The sequence below is a fragment of the Piliocolobus tephrosceles genome, chromosome 21 (genome assembly GCF_002776525.5).
Source record: "Piliocolobus tephrosceles isolate RC106 chromosome 21, ASM277652v3, whole genome shotgun sequence".
In the NCBI taxonomy this organism is placed as follows: domain Eukaryota; kingdom Metazoa; phylum Chordata; class Mammalia; order Primates; family Cercopithecidae; genus Piliocolobus; species Piliocolobus tephrosceles.
This window is the reverse complement of record NC_045454.1, coordinates 31624661-31643672: the sequence shown is the minus strand read 5'-3', so window position 1 is coordinate 31643672 and position 19012 is coordinate 31624661. Positions and strand designations below refer to the sequence as shown.

Here is a 19012-nt window from a genome sequence, read left to right as displayed (position 1 = left end):
TCTTTCTTTCTTTCTTTCTTTCTTTCTTTCTTATTTATTTATTTATTTATTTATTTATTTATTTATTTATTTATTTATTTATTTTGAGTTGGAGTCTCACTCTGTTGCCCAGGCTGGAGTGCAATTGTGCAATCTTTGGCTCATTGCAAACTTTGCCTCCTGTGTTCAAGCAATTCTCCTTCCTCAGCCTCCTGAGTAGCTGGAATTACAGGTGCCTGCCACCACACCAGCACTTTTTTTTTTTGTATTTTTAGTAGAGACGGGGTTTTACCATATTGGCTAGGCTGGTCTCTTGGCCAGGCTGGTCTTGAACTCTTGACTCGGTGATCTGCCCACCTCAGCCTCCCAAAGTGCTGAGATTACAGGTGTGTGCCATCATGCTCAGTCCTTGACTTGTAGTCTTTTAAAGTAGAAACAGATTTGATCAGATTTAAGCTCATTTTGAGAGCACACAAACTTTGAGGATAAAAATGGGATTAAATTTCACAATACAGAATGATGAAGACTAGAAAATACTGAGTATTTTTCTTTGACAGAAAACTGATTATTCAAGGTAATTATCTAACATTTGTAGGCCGACGTACTTATACTGCAAAAGCAAGGTTCAGTGTATAAACTGAACCGGGGGGTCTATAGTTGTATTTTGATTTCTATTTATTAGTTCAGAACGATTAACATAGTTATCTGTAGTGTTTCGTAGACAACCCATATTCATATAAGTTAAACAGTATTTTTTACAATAGTATAAATATAAGACCACAATATTTATATTAAATACATCTCTTAAATCATTTTAATACTGTTATTCATACTTTTGTAACATAAAGTATCTTAGGCCGAGTGCATTGGCTCACGTCTGTAATCCCAGCACTTTGGGCAGGCTAAAATGGGTGGATCATGAGGTCAGGCATTCGAGATCAGCCTGGCCAACATGGCAAAACCCTGTCTCTACTAAAAATACAAAAAAAAAATTAGCCAGACTTAGTGGTGGGTGCCTGTAGTCCCAGCTACTCAGAAGACTGAGGCAGGGGAATCGCTTGAACCCAGGAGGCAGAGGTTGTAGTGAGCAGAGATTGTGCCACTGCACTCCAGCCTGGGCAACAGAGGGAGACTGTCTCAAAAAAAAGAAAAAAAAAATGTATTTTAGGCCGGGCGCGGTGGCTCAAGCCTGTAATCCCAGCACTTTGGGAGGCCAAGACGGGCGGATCACGAGGTCAGGAGATTGAGACCATCCTGGCTAACACGGTGAAACCCCGTCTCTACTAAAAAATACAAAAAACTAGCCGGGCGAGGTGGCGGGCGCCTGTGGTCCCACCTACTCGGGAGGCTGAGGCAGCAGAAGGGCGTAAACCCAGGAGGCGGAGCTTGCAGTGAGCTGAGGTCCGGCCACTGCACTCCAGCCTGGGCAACAGAGCGAGACTCCATCTCAAAAAAAAAAAAAAAAAAAAGTATTTTAACTGAATTATGGTTACAGACTTTTTAAAATCCTATGTGCTTTATGACTAGTAAATTGAAATCATTTATACTTAGATATTTATAGCTAACATAAAAAAGACTACTAAATTGTTACGATAGATACTTGTCTGATATGTTTATTAATTAATCCAATAGGGATAATTATATGTAAGCATGATTTGTGTCTTTCATTTCACTAAATTGGAATGCTGCTATTACACGACAAATAAACAAAAGTGATGTGGCCACCCCAAAACCAAAATAGTTTTTATGTTAGCTATGTTGCAAGCTCAAATATATTTCACTATGTGAACAAAGTCAGATTCCAATTTTTTATCGGAAAGTGCTGGTGGAAGTTGTCAGATGTACTTCAACATAGATTTCCCATTCAGTGGCTAGGAGATGAGAGAGGAAGAGATGGAGGAGAAACCTAAAATTCTGCTGAGAATACGGCCACTTTCTTCATAACGTTCATGTTTCTCATGCTAAGAGTAGGTTTGCTGTTTGAGTGTTTCCAGATAATTTTTTTTTTCTTGAGGCGGAGTTTCGCTCTTGTTGCCCACGCTGTTGCCCAGGCTGGAGTGCAATGGCGTGATCTTGGCTCACTGCAACCTCTGCCTCCCGGATTCAAGCAATTCTCCTGCCTCAGCCTCCAGAGTAGCTGGGATTACAGGCATGAGCCACCGTGCCCAACTAATTTTGTATTTTTAGTAGAGATAGGGTTTCTCCATGTGGGTCAGGCTGATCTCGATTTCCTAGCCTCAGGTGATCCTCTCACCTCGGCCTCCCAAATTGCTGGGATTACAGGTGTGAGTCACTGTGCCCAGCACAGAGAAAAAAATTTTTTTTGAGACCGAGTCTTGCTCTGTCACCCAGGCTGGAGTGCAGTGGCACGATCTCTGCTCACTGCAAGCCCGACCTCCTGGGTTCACGCCATTCTCCCACCTCATCCTCTCGAGTAGCTGGGACTACAGGTGCCCACCACCACTGCTGGCTAATTTTGTTTTTGTATTTTTAGTAGAGTTGGAATTTCACCATGTTAGCCAGGATGGTCTTGATCTCCTGACCTCGTGATCTGCCCACCTCGGCCTCCCAACGTGCTGGGATTACAGGCATGAGCCACCGGGCCTGGCCAGTTTTTTTTGTTTTTGTTTTTGTTTTTGTTTTTGTTTTTTTGAGACAGAGTTTTGCTCTTATCACCCAGGCTAGAGTGCAGTGGTGAGATCTTGGCTCACTGCAATCTCTGCCTCCTGGTTCAAGCAGTTCTCCTGTCTCAGCTTCCTGAGTAGCTGAGATTACAGGTGCCCGCCACCACCTCTGGCTAATTTTTTCATATTTTAAGTAGAGACAGGGTTGCTCCATGTTGGACAGGCTGGTCTCGAACTCCTGACCTCAAGTGATCTACCCGCCTCAGCCTCCCAAAGTGCTTTCATTACAAGCATGAGCCACCACACCTGGCTGAGAAATTCTTTTAAAGGGATTTTTTTTTTTTTCTGACTTGATCAATCTTATATCTAATTTGAGTTTTTTCTTAAGATGCTTTTAACTTCTTTTTTTCTCTCAATGTAATCTTGCTCAGACAGAGCTATTTTTCTTTTCAAAGCTTTACATGTCTGTTTCAGAAGACTTATTAGTATCCCATGGTTTGTGTAAATGAGGTGGACTGACCCAATGATAACTCCTAGAGCCATTGTCTGTCTGGACTCATGCTGGAAATTCAGCACTATATTTTAATGTCACTATTATAAATAGAAACTGAGGCTGAAACACTGCTCCCAGTCCCATTATTGTGAAGGTACAATTCCACCCAGGAGGCCTGTAGGCTCTCCTCCTGCTGCTCAGGCCTCCCTCTGAGGTGGCACTGAAGTGCTGCTGTGGCAATTGGGGTTCATGTAAGATGTGAGCTGCCAGCTGTGAGCTGTGTGCTGTGGGCTATTACTCAGTGGCATAGAGTAGGAGTCAAGAGAAGACACTAGCCATCAGGAGAGGGCAAGCAGGAGTTCTTTAGATCAGTGCTCAGGGAGTACAGAGCCATTACTTTATTTATTTATTTGAGATGGAGTTTCGTTCTTGTCCCCCAGGCTAGAGTGCAATGGTACAATCTCGGCTCACTGCAATCTCCGCCTCCTGGGTTCAAGCTATTCTCCTGTCTCAACTTCCCAAGTAGCTGAGATTACAGGCGCATGCCACCACACCCGGCTAATTTTTGTATTTTTAGTAGAGATGGGGGTTTCATCATATTGGTCAGGCTGGTCTCGAACTCCTGACTTCAGGTGAGCCACCCGCCTTGGCCTCAAATGTGCCAGGATTACAGGCATGAACCACCGTGCTGGGCCAGAGCCATTACTTTAAAGTGTAAATAGCCAAAAAGATAGCACCCTATTTAACTATTTATGTAGGAGATTGAGAGCCTACCTTCAGTAGGCACCTGGCTTCAAGTTGCAAAACTACCTCTTGTCATGAAATTGTGAAGCTTATTTTGGCATTGACTAGAACCAATGAGCATACACAGATGGCCTCCCCAATTATAAGGTGAATTTAGGATGAAGTATTTATGATATTATGTAAATTCTTCTACTTCTGGATGAATTATGGTGACTGTCTTTCTGTCTTTGCAATCTCTTAAGTGGCTTGAATGTGATACATGTCATATTCTGGATTACAAATGTTCAGAAAACCAACAGGAGACATTTTCTGCATTGTGAGATGTCAGCATAGACATCTTAAAGCGCCCCCTTTGAGAGTTTGGCTCTTTGAGGTTTTCATATCTTGTTTAATGACCTGCTACAGTTATGGGAGAGTCTCCAGGTGTAAATAGAATCTAATGGCAGGATCTATAAGTGTAAACAAACATTTTTGGAGTAACAAAGTAGCCAGAGCCATGACCACAACCATCCCTACCTGTAAAAAATGTAATATTTGAGTAGAGTATTCTTGTCCTTCCTTTTACCCACGAGCTAGCTAGTCAGGCCAGGGAAGTTTCATTTTCTATTTAGAGTAAGCCTGAGTCTCTCCTGCTTGGCTTATCATTGGGCCATCAGCTCAAAGTCACTGGGAACCTTCTCATAATCACCTAGGCATTTTTGAGACATTTAAGGATGTCCGGAAGAGAACGGTTTCAGGCTGAAAAGAGTGGTATATTCTGCTTCTGTCTTGGTTTAAGAGAAATGAGTTATCCTGTGCTTGTTCCTCCTCTCATTCAAGAGATACCTTTGGTTGGTACCCAGATGACAGTTTCTTCAGTTTCCTGATACTTGGGTGAGAAACATGGAGAAAGTCTGGAGACTCAAAGAGATAAACTAATTGCTTTCATTTCATTTGGCTATTCAAAGATAGATGAAAGAGGCCGGGGGCGGTGGCTCAAGCCTGTAATCCCAGCACGTTGGGAGGCCGAGACAGGCGGATCACGAGGTCAGGAGATCGAGACCATCCTGGCTAACACGGTGAAACCCCGTCTCTACTAAAAATACAAAAAACTAGCCGGGCGAGGTGGCGGGCGCCTGTAGTCCCAGCTACTCAGGAGGTTGAGGCAGGAGAATGGCGTAAAAAAACAAAAAAAATTAGCGGGGCGTGGTGGTGGGCGCCTGTAGTCGTCCCAGCTACTCGGGAGGCTGAGGCAGGAGAATGGTGTGAATCCCGGAGACCGAGCTTGCAGTGAGCCGAGATCGCGACTGCACTCCAGCCTGCCCTACAGAGCGACACTCCGTCTAAAAAAAAAAAAAAAAAAAACTAAAATAGAAGAATATGGGTCAAGCATAGTGATTCACGCCTGTAATGCCAGCACTTTGGTAGGACCAGGTCGGCAGATCACGAGGTCAGGAATTCCAGACCAGCTTGTCCAACATGGTGAAACCCCATCTCTACTAAAAATACAAAAATTAGCCAGGCATGGTGGTGTGCACCTGTAATTCCCAACTACCCAGGAGGCTGAGGCAGGAGAATCACTTGAACCTGGGAGGTGGAGGGTGCAGTGAGCTGAGATCATGCCACTACACTCCAGCAGCCAAGGCAAGAGTGGGACTCCATATCCAAACAAAAAAAAAAAAAGCACGGAATTCCTCCAAATTGTTTTACCAAGATGTATTTTGATACATCTTGATAAATTATTCCAAATTTCAAATCCACAGGTCATTGAATATTGTTTTGCCACATTCAACATTCACTTAAAAATAGAAGATTCTGCCAGGCACGGTGGCTCATGTCTGTAATCCCAGCACTCTGGGAGGCTGAGACGGGTGGATCACCTGAGGTCCAGAGTTTGAGACTAGCCTGGCCAACATGGCAAAACCGCATCTCTACCAAAAATACAAAACTCGCTGGGTGTGGTGTAATCCCAGCTACCTGCCATGCTTTTTGTAAGAATACAACTTTTTTTTAACACAGAAAAAAACAAAGCTAAGTGATGTAATCTTTTCCCTTGTTAACAATGTATATCTGTTCTTTTAACTAATCTGAAAGTTATATTGATAAGCAAATTCTTCAGTTAAAATCAATTTTTCAGTGCATTAAAGAATACCAACTTTCTCTTTAGAACCTACAAACTACCATGTAAAATGACAAGGCACGAAGACAACAATGAGAAAACTGTAGTCATAACACAGTAAAAGAGGAAAGACTGTGATGCATATATAGTTGGAATACACATAAGACAAAACTGAAGATCAAAAGAAGCAGAATTTTTGTATAAATTCAGTAAGTCAGCTTTGCAGCAGTCCTCTCTACATGATGAATCAATGTTACTTCTTCACCATTGGTATTTTCCATCTCCAACTTGAAGTTACAAACTCCAGCAAAAGTATTTATGACTTATTATAAAGCATGTTTTACTCAGAAGTCATATTTGTTTGCTACATATGTAAAAACATCCTCATGACTTGTGAAGTCTCCCTAGTACTTACCAAAGCAAATTAGCTCACTCAATAGATTTACTTATGTCAATTATGAAAAGTGAAAGAATCAATAAAGAAAATTAGGCTTATATAGGCTTCTCCAATAAAACAAAATCAAAAATTAAAATATAATACAGTAATTTTGTAATTACATCTAAAAATTATTTTCTGTGTAGTCTTTAAATTTCACAAAAATCATTCTTATAACCCCCAACCAGCTCACATAATGAGTACTTCATAAACTACAAAACAAGAAAATTATGGGCCTAGCATGAGTACCAGACAAGTAAAAACTGAGAATGTGCATAAGCAGATTCTGAACCATAAGCCCTAACATTTTACAGCAATGAATTCAATACAACGCAGAGTATGAATTTGCTTTCAACATTTTCAAGGTTTTTAGTTTTCTAATAAGTCACTGTATTAGTTTTGTTCCAATATTGCTTTCTTCTTCTGAAAATGGGTACAAACTCATACTCACACATACTTCATAATTTTCTTACACCTAAGGTTTATCTTTAGAGTAATATATGTATATATTTAACACTATGTAAATAAAAACTAAAAGCCTGTATGTGTTTGCAGGCAGAGAGAAAACATGTTCAAAGAAAAATATGTAACGAATTCTTTAACTGTTTATTCAGGACTTACAGATGTATCAGTTTTATTTATACTTCTATATAAATTTTATTATGACCATAAAAATGACCCTGTAGCCAAGAACAATTGTAAATTTTAAAATAATCAAAGTGCTTTTAATATTTTAAAACAAAGTATTTATTTTACTAATAAAATTGTAATAAAAAGGATAAATGCTAGAGGTGATGGATGCCTCATTTATCCTGATGTAATTATTATATATTATACGCCTGTACCAAAAAATGCCATATATGGCATAAATATATACACATACTGTGTAACCACAAAATTAAAAATAATAAATAAGAAAGGATAAAAATGGGGCCAGGCATGGTGGCTCATGCCTGTAATCCCAGCACTTTGGGAGGCCGAGGCGGGTGGACTACGAGGTCAGATCGAGACCATCCTGGCTAACACAGTGAAACCCTGTCTCCACTAAAAATACAAAAAATTAGCTGGGTGTGGTGGCGGGTGCCTGTAGTCCCAGCTACTCAGGAGGCTAAGGCAGGGGCAAGGCATGAACCCGGGAGGTGGAGCTTGCAGTGAGCTGAGATCGTGCCAACTGCACTCCAGCCTGGGAGACAGAGCGAGACTCCCTCTCAAAAAAAAAAAAAAAAAAAAGAAGTGTAAAAATGTAACCTATGTGAAAAACATGTTTTAACTTATTTGCAATCTGAAGCCACTCACAGAACCGATTACTAGGGGTGTTATTCCACCATGTTGCCAAATAGCTTATTGTTATATTTTACCTACACCCTCGAGTAAGGTGGGTATGTTACAGTTAGTGGAATAATGCTCCACTGAATGCACAAAACTTTCTTTTCTTGAAACGGGATCTTGCTCTTGTTGTCCAGGCTAGAGTGCAATGGCGTGATCTTGGCTCTCTGCAATCTCTGCCTCCTGGGTTCAATTGATTCTTCTGCCTCAATCTCCAAAGGAACTGGGATTACAGGCACCTACCACCATGCCCGGCTAATTTTTTGTATTTTTAGTAGAGACAGGGTTTCACCATGTTGGCCAGGCTGGTCTCGAGCTCTGATCTCAAGTGTTCTGCATGTCTCAGCCTCCCAAAGTGTTGGGATTACAGGCGTGAGTGAGCCACTGTGCCCAGCCAGAATGTACAATAGTCTTAATATAGTAAAAGAAAATACCTAATTAAAAATTAAGTCCACACATAATCTAAGAGTTTTTAAATGTACTGCATTTTATTAAATAAAAGTACAATCAGTAACATTATATGGTACTACTTTAACTTATATTTAACTAAAAAATGTTTTTCTCTCGTAACATGAAAGAATATTACTCTGAACAACTACCTCATAAACCACTAAGTTAACCACAAAGAGCCTCTTCACTTAGATACTTATCTTGCCTCTTACATTTCAATGTCCTTACTCTTTTAGAGAAGAGGTCGTGTATAATTCCCACCTAATAAAGTATCCCTCATATCTCTTATGCAGCAATAGTTGATATGCTTTCACAGGTGAATGCAATAGAAATGAAGAAATAGCACGAAGTAATTTCAGAGTTAACTTACATCATTATTTACTTTTAGAAAGTTTTATAACTTACCAAAAAAGTATACTTGAATGTAATTATGACTTTTCAAAGAAATGTCTACTCATTTTAAAGTTATATAAAATTAATTTACTTACGAACTGTAGTTTTGGATTTCCTACACACAGCAGTCTAATTTAGTGTAATGTCTGAAGTGTCAGTGCCTTAGCTATTTCTACTGTTAATTCTCTGATAATTATATAAACTCAATTTGAATTAAATATTTCTTCATATTTATTTCATCTGCAAAAGAATGTTTTAGTATGAGCTCTCTGGCATTTTCTATGCTATAGTTATTGAAAAAATGTTTTCCCAAACTGATTACATTTGCTGAATTTTTCTCCGATATAAATTCCCTAATGAACAAAGTTTCAGCAACTGCTTCACGGTTATTCTCTAGTAGAAAATGTGTACAATAAGCGGGCTGGGATTACATGGCTCACGCATGTAATCCCAGCACTTTGGGAGGCTAAGGCGGGTGGATCACGAGGTCAGGAGATTGAGACCATCCTGGCTAACACGGTGAAACCCCATTTCTACTAAAAATACAAAAAATTAGCTGGGGGTGGTGGCGGGTGGGTGGGCGTGGCACCACTAGTCCCAGCCACTCGCCAGGCTGAGGCAGGAGAATCTTGTGAACCTGGGAGGCGGATCTTGCAGTTTGCAGTGAGCTGAGATCACGCCACCACACTCTAGCCTGGGTGACAGAGCGAGACTGTCTTAATAATAAAATAAAAAAATAAAAATGTGTACAATAAAATCTGTGATACAAGTACTACAACCCTCTTTATATGTGTAATGTTTGTCTTCAGAATAAACTCTTCACTTTAAAGACTTATATTTCTGAAAGATCATTTGATAGTAATTGTATTTATAATATTAAGTATGAACTCTGATGTTGTGCAATATGTGAGCAGATATTAATGACTTTCCCACATTCTTTATATTTGTACACCATTTCTCAGCTATAAATGCTTTCCTGTGCAATAAGTTGTGAACACTGGTTAAAAGTTATATTCTTCATACTTGCAGTTTTCTCCAGTATAAATTATTTTACCTGCAGTCAAGTGTGAAAACCACTTAAAAACTTTTTCACATTCTTTGTATTTCTAGAGTTTTGCAATAGTATAATCTTTTTTCTTTTTTTAATGTTTAGAAAAGTTTGAGGTGTTGTTAAAAGCACTGTGACATTCAGGATTGCAGAGTTTTGCTCCAGTATGAAACATCTTATATGTGTTAATAATTGAGGACTTGTTAAGGGCTTTGTGACATTCTTCATACTTTAGGATTTCTTTCCAGTATAAATTATGTGTTGAGAACTTGCAAAGGCTTTGTCACATTCTTCTTATTTCTAGGCTTTATCTTCCACATAAGTTCTCATGAATTCTTTTGTGCTTAGTAATTGTTGAGGATTTGTTAAATCCAGGCCACATTCTTCATATTTGTACGGTTTCTCTACTATGAATTCCCTTATGTTTAGTAAGGATTGAGGAATGGTTACAAGCTTTGCCACATTCTTCACTTCATTGGGGTTCTCGAGCATGAATTCTCTTATGTACAGTAAAGTTTGATAAACGATTAAAACGTTTACCACATTCTTCACATTTGTAGGGTTTCTCTCCAGTATGAATTATCGTATGTTGAGTAAGGAGTGAAGACCGGTTAAAGGTTTTGCCACACTCATCACACTTGTAGGGTTTCTCTCTAATATGAATTATCTTATGCGGAATAAGGTATGAAGACTGGTTAAAAGTTTTGCCACACTGTTTACATGTGTAGGATTTCTCTCCATTATGAATCATCTTATGTCGAATAAGGTATGAAGACCGCTTAAAAGCTTTTCCACACTCTTCATGTTTGTAGGGTTTCTCTCCAGTATGACTCATCTTATGTCCAGTAAGGGCTGAGGACCGGTTAAAGGTTTGGCCACACTCTTCACATTTGTAGGGTTTCTCTCTAGTATGAATTATCTTATGTTGAGTAAGGGTAGTAAGAGCTGAAGACCAGTTAAAGGCTTTGCAACATTCATCACATTTGTAGGGCTTCTTTCTAGTATGAATTCTCTTCTTATGTTCAGTAAGGTGTGAAGACCGGTTAAAGGCTTTGCCACATTCTTCACATTTGTAGGGTTTCTCTCCAGTATGAATTATCTTATGTCGAGTAAGGTGTGAAAATCTATTAAAGGCTTTGCCACACTCTTCGCATTTGTGGGGTTTCTCTCCAGTATGAATGATCTTATGTCGAGCAAGGGCTGAGGACTTGCTAAAGGCTTTGCCACATTCTTCACATTTGTGGGAATTCCCTCTAGTATGAATTCTCTTATGTTGAGTTACTTGTGAAAGCATGCAAAATGATTTACCACATTCCTTACATTTGCAAGTTTTCTTTTCAGTATGTCTTATCTTATGTCTATCTACATTTGAAAATTTATAAAAGACTTTCTCATATTCATCACATTGATATATTTTCCTCTGGGTTGTTGTCAGATATTGGTTAAGTCTATTATGATCTCCTTCGCACACCTTACACTCATCCACACTTCTACAGCCTAATCTTAATTGTAAATTATCATGTCCACATTTATCATATCTCCTCAGTGTGACTTTTTGGAAAAAATCTTTTATGTTTTGCTCTGGCCAAAGGTCTTCAGCAATATGAGAACACATAACTAAAAGAAATTAAAACAACAAATTACTCCACTTACTGGACTCAGATAAATATTTTTTACAAATCTAACCTACAAAACTGTATAAACTGTATAACCAAGATGGCATAGAAAAATAACACAGGCTCTAATTTATTCAAAAACATATAAAATGTAACAAAAACACACTGACCAAAACACATTTTTGGAAAATTTATAAATAAATGTGTGAAGTGCCCCAGGTGAAAACAATGAAAAAAGTAACATGAAGAAAAATAAAAGTCTGTTATATTAAGCCAACACAGAACTCCCTTCTCCCCAGTATAACATAGTATTCTTAGAAGTAAATTGCCAACTCCTTGTTTCTATTTAAAAGACAAGAAAAATATTGGCACATATATTTTTATGTCTGGCTTTTAGGGGTCTTTCAAGACCCTGGTTTCAGTCTCTCATTAAATAAAACGCTGAAAAAAATAGTACACTTTAGAATAACAATTTGAGACTGCTGAGACCAAAGGTAAATGTCACAGCAGCAGAGAGTCTGCAGTACCACAGAAAGGGATCAAGTGTAGCAAGTGATAAATGCAAATAAACTTTAAACTAGAAAATAAAACATTTCAGATAAGACACATTCTAAGAATATGTTTGAAAGGCTCCTAGAATGTCTAGCCATGGCAACTGGTTTCAGACTATGCCAGGATAAAGCTACATTTTAAAGATTGTGACAGGTGGCTTTTTTTTTCTTAAATGTCCAAGTCTCAATCAAAGATTACAATGTATACAAAATATTAGGGCAACATGGCCCCTTCAAAAAATCACGAAATTTTCAGAAAGCAATCATTATAAAAGCATTTTAAAAACAGGAATTGTGGAGGTAAAAATCACAAAAAGAGATAATAACCAATTCTAAAGAAAAAATGGTATAAAAATAAAGAAGTTCCACAAACTGAAACACACATCTATAAGAACAATTTAAAATGTCACAGATAAGGGAGAATCGGAAGAGCTGCAAGATGAAAGTGATGTGTCATTTGTAAGCATAGAGTTGCACAATAAAGAGTGAGTTTTTTAAAAGAAAATTTTGTGCCGGGCGCGGTGGCTCAAGCCTGTAATCCCAGCACTTTGGGAGGCCGAGACGGGCGGATCACGAGGTCAGGAGATCGAGACCATCCTGGCTAACACGGTGAAACCCCGTCTCTACTAAAAATACAAAAATAGCCGGGCGAGGTGGCGGGCGCTTGTAGTCCCAGCTACTCGGGAGGCTGAGGCAGGAGAATGGCGTAAACCCGGGAGGCGGAGCTTGCAGTGTGCTGAGATCTGGCCACTGCACTCCAGTCCGGGCGACAGAGCGAGACTCCGCCTCAAAAAAAAAAAAAAGAAAGAAAGAAAATTTTGCATGCCAGAAGAAAACTGTGATATTGTCAAAGCCCTGAAGAAAAGTAGCTGTCAAATGAGACGAATAATCACCAGCAAAAATGTCGTACCAAAATAATAATAATAATACTAAAGACCTTCTAAAATAAACAAATCCTGAGACAGTATATTGGCACTATAGAAGGCCTATTTATCAAAGATGCTGAAAAAAGTTTCTTCCACTGAAAATAGCATGATGCAAGAAAACACAATCATAAAAATACATAAGTTCCTGGGAAACATACATACACAATAATAGAATTCCTTAGCATTCTCATAATGAGACAGGAAACATTTATAATTATTCTCTAAAATTAGAAAAATAAAAGCACAGAAAGTATTGTAAATATGTTAATAAATATACAACTTAAAAAGATATAATCAGCAATATCAATAACAAAGTTGAGGGCAGATGTAATGAGGAAAAATTTTTGTATATAACTGAAGTTCATTTTTTACCAGATTATATACTGTTTTATCTTTTAGAGGTTTTATATAATCCCCAAGGTACCACAAAGAAAGTATCTATGTAGACACCCAAAAGAAAATAAGAAAGTGAAACCTTATCAATACTAAAATGAAATAGACACAAAGGAAGACAGAAAATGAGGGATAAAGATACAAGAATCAAATAAAATAATAACAGGAAGTCTTTGTCTTTCAGAAAATTACTTACATATGTATAATTAACTTTCTAATCAAGAGACATAGTTTCAATAAAGGGATTTATTCAAAAAAATTAAAACTCCAAGACCCAACTTGCCTTTCTACAAGAGTCAGTTTAGAACTAATAATAATAAAGCCTGAAAGTGGCAAGATTGAAATAGGCATTTTATCTAGATATTAACCAAATGAGAGCACAAAAGTTCAAATTAGTATTACATGAGCTACATCTTGAGTCAAAAACTCATATTATATAAAATATATATGAAGTCAAAATTCTAAAAAGACAAAGAAGGGCATTAAGCAATAATAGATTTATTCACTGGGAACCTATGAAAAATCTGGACATATGCGCGTGTGTGTACGTGTGTATCTCACATTAGGATTCCAAATATGTAAGGTAAATATTGACATAATTGAAGAAACACATAAAAAGCAATGTAATTATAGCAGGATATTTTGATACCTCACATTCTCTGATAATAATAATAAAAGAGAATATTAGGAAACAGCAGACTTGAGGGCAGTATAAAACCAGTATTTCTAACAGTTATAGAGAACACTTCTCAACATCAGGAAAAACACCCTTTGCGATAGCTCATACAACATTCTTTTTGATAGACCACCTGTTAGGTCAAAAAAATAAATCTTAACAAATGTTTTAAAATTAAAATTTTGAGCTGGGCGCAGTGGCTTACACCTGTAATCCCAGAACTTTGGGAGGCCGAGGCAGGTGGATCACCTAAGGTCAGGAGTTCAAGACCAGCCTGGCTAACATGAAAATACAAAATTAGCTGGGTATAGTGGTGCATGCCTGTGATCCCAGCTACTTGGGAGGCTGAGACAGGAGAATCGCTTGGACCTGGGAGGCGGAAGTTGCAGTGAGTGGAAACCACAGCTGCTGCACTCTAGCCAGCGCGACAGAGCAGGGCTCTGTCTCAAAAAATAAAAATAAAAATAAAAATAAAAATAAAAATAACTAACTAACTAACTAACTAAACACCTGGCAGGGCACGGTGGCTCATGCCTGTAATCCCAGCACTTTGGGAGGTCGAGGTGGGTGGATCACGAGGTCAGGAGATCCAGACCATCCTGGCTAACACGGTGAAACCCCGTCTCTACTAAAAATGCAAAATATTAGCCAGGAGTGATGGCAGGCGCCTGTAGTCCCAGCTGCTTGGGAGGCTGAGGCAGGAGAATGGCATAAACCCAGGAGGCAGGGCTTGCAATAAGCCATGATTGTACCACTGCACTCCAGCCTGGGCGACAAAGCGAGACTCTGTCTCAAAACAAAAACAAAAACAAAACAAAACAAAAACACCTAAAACTTTGGGTTTATGCCTATAACCCCAGCACTTTGGGAGACCAAGGCGGGTGGATCAACTGAGGTCGGGAGTTTGAGACCAGCCCGGCCAATATGGCGAAACCCTGTTTCTACTAAAAACACAAAAATTAGCTGGGCCTGGTGGCATGCACCTATAATCCCTCAGATACTCAGGAGGTTAAGGCACAAGAATCGCTTGAACCCAGGAGGCAGGCGTTCCAGCCTGGGCAACAGAGACTCTGTGTAAAAAAAAAAAAAAAAAAAAAAAAAACCCTAAAATTTATGGATTACTTTCTATGAACAAAATGGAATAAGAATATAAAACAATGGAAAAAAATTGAAAAATTCACAAATATATAGAAATTAAATACACGCAAGCATGCTCTTGTTCAAAGGTTAAAATAATTAATATCGTAAAGATGTTTATACTATTTGCCGGGCGCGGTGGCTCAAGCCTGTAATCCCAGCACTTTGGGAGGCCGAGACGGGCGGATCACGAGGTCAGGAGATCGAGACCATCCTGGCTAACACGGTGAAACCCCGTCTCTACTAAAAACTACAAAATACTAGCCGGGCGAGGTGGCGGGCGCCTGTAGTCCCAGCTACCAGGGAGGCTGAGGCAGGAGAATGGCCTGAATCCGGGAGGCGGAGCTTGCAGTGAGCTGAGATCTGGCCACAGCACTCCAGCCTGGGTGACAGAGCCAGACTCCATCTCAAAAAATAAAAATAAAAAATATAATACACAAATACAATGAAATACTATTCGGTCTCATAAAATCTTGTCATATTTTAAGATTAACTGAGAATATTGTGTTCCCTGAAATAAGCCAGTAACAAAATAATGAATACTATATAATTCCATAATATGAGATATTTTAAGTAGTCACACTCATAAAAACAAAGTGAAATGGTGTTTGTCAAGGGCTGGAGATAGGATAAAATGGGTTGTTGTTACTTATTAATGGGTATTGAGTTTCAGTTTTACAAGATGGAAAATTTCTAGAAGTCTCTTTTATAACAATGTGAATGTACTTAAGAAGTCTCTTTTATAACAATGTGAATGTACTTAACATGCCTGAAATATATGCTATTTTTTTAGAAACAGGGTTTTACTTTGTCACCCAAGTTGGATTGCAGTGGTATAACTATGGCTCACTGCAGCCTCAAACTCCCAGGTTCAAGTAATCCTCCCCACTCAATCTCCCAAAGAGCTAGGACCACAGGTGCACACTACCATGGCTGGCTATTAATTTTTTTTTTTTTTTTTGCAGAGAGAGGGTCTTTATATGTTGCCCAGGCTGGTCTCAACATTTTGGGCTCAAGTAATCCTTCTGACTTGGCCTCCCAAAATCCTGCTATTATCGATGTGAGCCACCACCATGCCTAGGACTGAAATGTACACATAAATAGATTAATGGTAAATTAATGGTAAATAGATTAATGGTAAATTTTAGGCTAGGCATGGTGGCTCACACCTATAATCCCAGCACATTGGGAGGCTGGGGCAGGCAGATCACTTGAGGTCAGGAGTTCAAGATCAGCCTGGCCAATGTGGTGAAACCCCATCTCTTCTAAAAATACAAAAATTAGCTGGGTGTGGTTGCCTGTGACTATAATCCCAGCTACTCAGGAGGCTGAGGCAGGAGAATTGCTTGAATGCGGGCGGTGAAGGCTACAGTAAGCCGATATTATGCCACCGCAGTCCAGTCTAGGCAGCAGAGCAAGATTCCATCTCAAAAAAAGATAATAAATTTTATGTTATCTGTTTTTTCAACAATAAATGTTGTAGGAGAAAAACTGAAAAAAATACAGAATTATAAATCCTTTCAAAAATTACCTTCAAATAAAAAAAGACAAAAAAGAAAAAGAATATTCAAAAAAAAAACCTTCAAATCACAAACGTTTTTAACACAAAAAAATATATATTCACTATTAAACACATGGTGAAAATAAGAGTATTTCCATGACTACTCACTTAGACAAAACCACTAAAAATCAGCTAAAAAATATATACATGATAAGCGATAACCAAAATTGGGGTATAGATAAAAACACACACCTATATAATCTGATCATGACAGACATATGAATGGATGAAGGGTTTATCTTGTTTTTTTCCTTGAGAAGTCTTGCTCTGTCACCCAAGCCAGAGTGCAATGGCATGATCTCAGCTCACTGAAACCTCTGCCTACTGGGTTCGAGCAATTCTCCTGCCTCACCCTCCCGAGTAGCTGGGATTACAGGTACAGGTACATACCACCATGCCCGGCTAATTTTTTGTATTTTTAGTAGAGACGGGGTTTCACCAAATTGGTCAGGCTGGTCTCAAACTCCTGACCTCAGGTGATCTACCCGCCTCGGCCTCCCAAGATTAAAGATTAAAGCTGTGAGCCACTGCACCCAGCCTGGATGGTTTATCTCTTATATTGACTTAAAGTGTACAAACAGAATTGCAAGTTGTCTAAAATTATAGTACATAAGTAAAACAAAAAAATCACAATGAACTGATGTTAAGAAACCTACACTGAAAAAAACACAAACATGGAACTGCAAAACAATAATAAAATGTTTACTCATATAATCTGGTATGCAACATTGATGTACCATTAAAAAAATTGTTTAGATAGCTACAATATTTGACAGTAACTGTGTACTTACTGAAGGCAGGTATTTTGAATCACTGACAGGCACTATGTGGCAGTAAAATTTTAGAGAAAATGCAGTATAATCATAAATAGAAGGTTCTAATGAGAAACATTTAATAAATAAGCATTTAAAATAAACTAGAAGCCGGGCGCGGTGGCTCAAGCCTGTAATCCTAGCACTTTGGGAGGCCGAGACGGGGGGATCACGAGGTCAGGAGATCGAGACCATCCTGGCTAACACGGTGAAACTCCGTCTCTACTAAAAAAAAAAAAAATAGCCGGGCGAGGTGGCGGGCGCTTGTGGTGCCAGCTGCTCGGGAGGCTTAGGCAGGAGAATGGTGTGAACCCGGGAGGCGGAGCTTGCAGTGAGCTGAGATCCCCCCACTGCACTCCAGCCTGGGCGACAGAGCAAGACTCCGTCTCAAAAAAATAAAAAATAAAAATAAAAATAAAATAAAATAAAATAAACTAGAGATCATGTTTATGTTTTAATTGTATGTTATTCTTTCACAAAATGAAACTGCTATAATCCAAGTTTAGAACCAAGGAATAGCCTTACATTGCTACATTATATGTATGTAATTTAATATATATTATTATATATTTTATATACATATAATATATATATAGCAGAATATGGTTAGAGTCTCTGTTATATAAAACAAATATTTAGAAATAAATTGTTAATAGATACAGGCTAGAGAAAGTGAGTGAAAAGCTTATAATTCCTGTTTGCCTGTAGCAAACTTAAATTTACAAGTAACTATATTAGTAAATATGGAGTGCCTACTAATTATCTAATTTACTTCAAACATAACATGTAAATTCTAGCTTATTGTTCCTAAATGTCTGAATCTAAAATTACAGGCAAATTTGAAACAGAAAATAGAAATTAAAAACTTGTAGAAAGGGTGACATTAGTAAGATGGAAAAATAAAAGGTGTCCTCTTCGTCTATTCCGCCACAGCAAGAAAATTTGTTGGCCATCCCTGACAAAAATATCTTTGTGAGAGAACCAGTCCTCATGGCTTGAACGTGTAATAACAGCAACGTGGTATGTTACGGTTGGAGAATTGCTTCAGGCCAGGATTTCAAGACCAGCCTGGGTTATGTAGCAAGACCCCATCTCCATAATAAGTGCCTTTAAGAGATCTTTAAGGTCCAGGGATGAAGTTGAGAAATTCTGCTAAGCCAAAGATTGAGGAGTGTTCTCTTCAGAAGGTAAGCTCTCATTCCAGTGGCAAACTACAGGACCCCTGGTCTTGGCTGCAGTACAGGAAATGGCCAACCCACCTTGGTCCCACTGAGAATTCTGAATTTACTCTGTAATTACTTCAAAATTCTTTCAGCCACAGTCTAGGAGAGATTCTTTACTTTCACAGGCCTGGAGGAAGACACCCGTTTATAGCCATGGGGGCAGGCCTGCAGACCCTGGCTTTTAATGTGGTGCTTTTAGCAGTTCAAAGTTTCAGTTCCAGCTTCCTAGGCCACAGTTTATGGCCAGTTCTCTTTACCTAGAAAGCAACAGAGTGACCCGAGGAAATTCTCTTTGGTACTCAGCAAAAGCTGTATTCATTTACATCCCGATTTAAGGTACATTATATACAGACCCAACTACAAAAACTTGCCCTACAGAGCAAAATTTTGAAGGATATCGTCTGTCCAAAAATAATATGGGAATTACAACAACTATCTAAGCCCCTTGTAACAAGCCAACTAAAGGTGGATGCTAGTGCAGACCCAGCAATCTTGTGACCAAGCTACAACCCCTCTCCATCACAAA

General features: G+C 38.8%; 1 protein-coding gene across 1 annotated transcript in view; it reads right to left on the bottom strand.

Moving 5' to 3' along the window:
* Nucleotides 1–8036: 8036 nt before the first annotated feature.
* The window catches only part of LOC111524834 (zinc finger protein 257-like), a 29535-nt gene continuing 18559 nt past the window's right edge, over nucleotides 8037–19012 (bottom strand). Inside the window, exon 4 of the mRNA XM_023190125.1 lies at nucleotides 8037–11208. Within this exon, the coding sequence (XP_023045893.1) occupies nucleotides 10064–11208 (1145 nt within the window). The 3' untranslated portion in view covers nucleotides 8037–10063. The remainder of the gene's footprint in view (nucleotides 11209–19012) is intronic.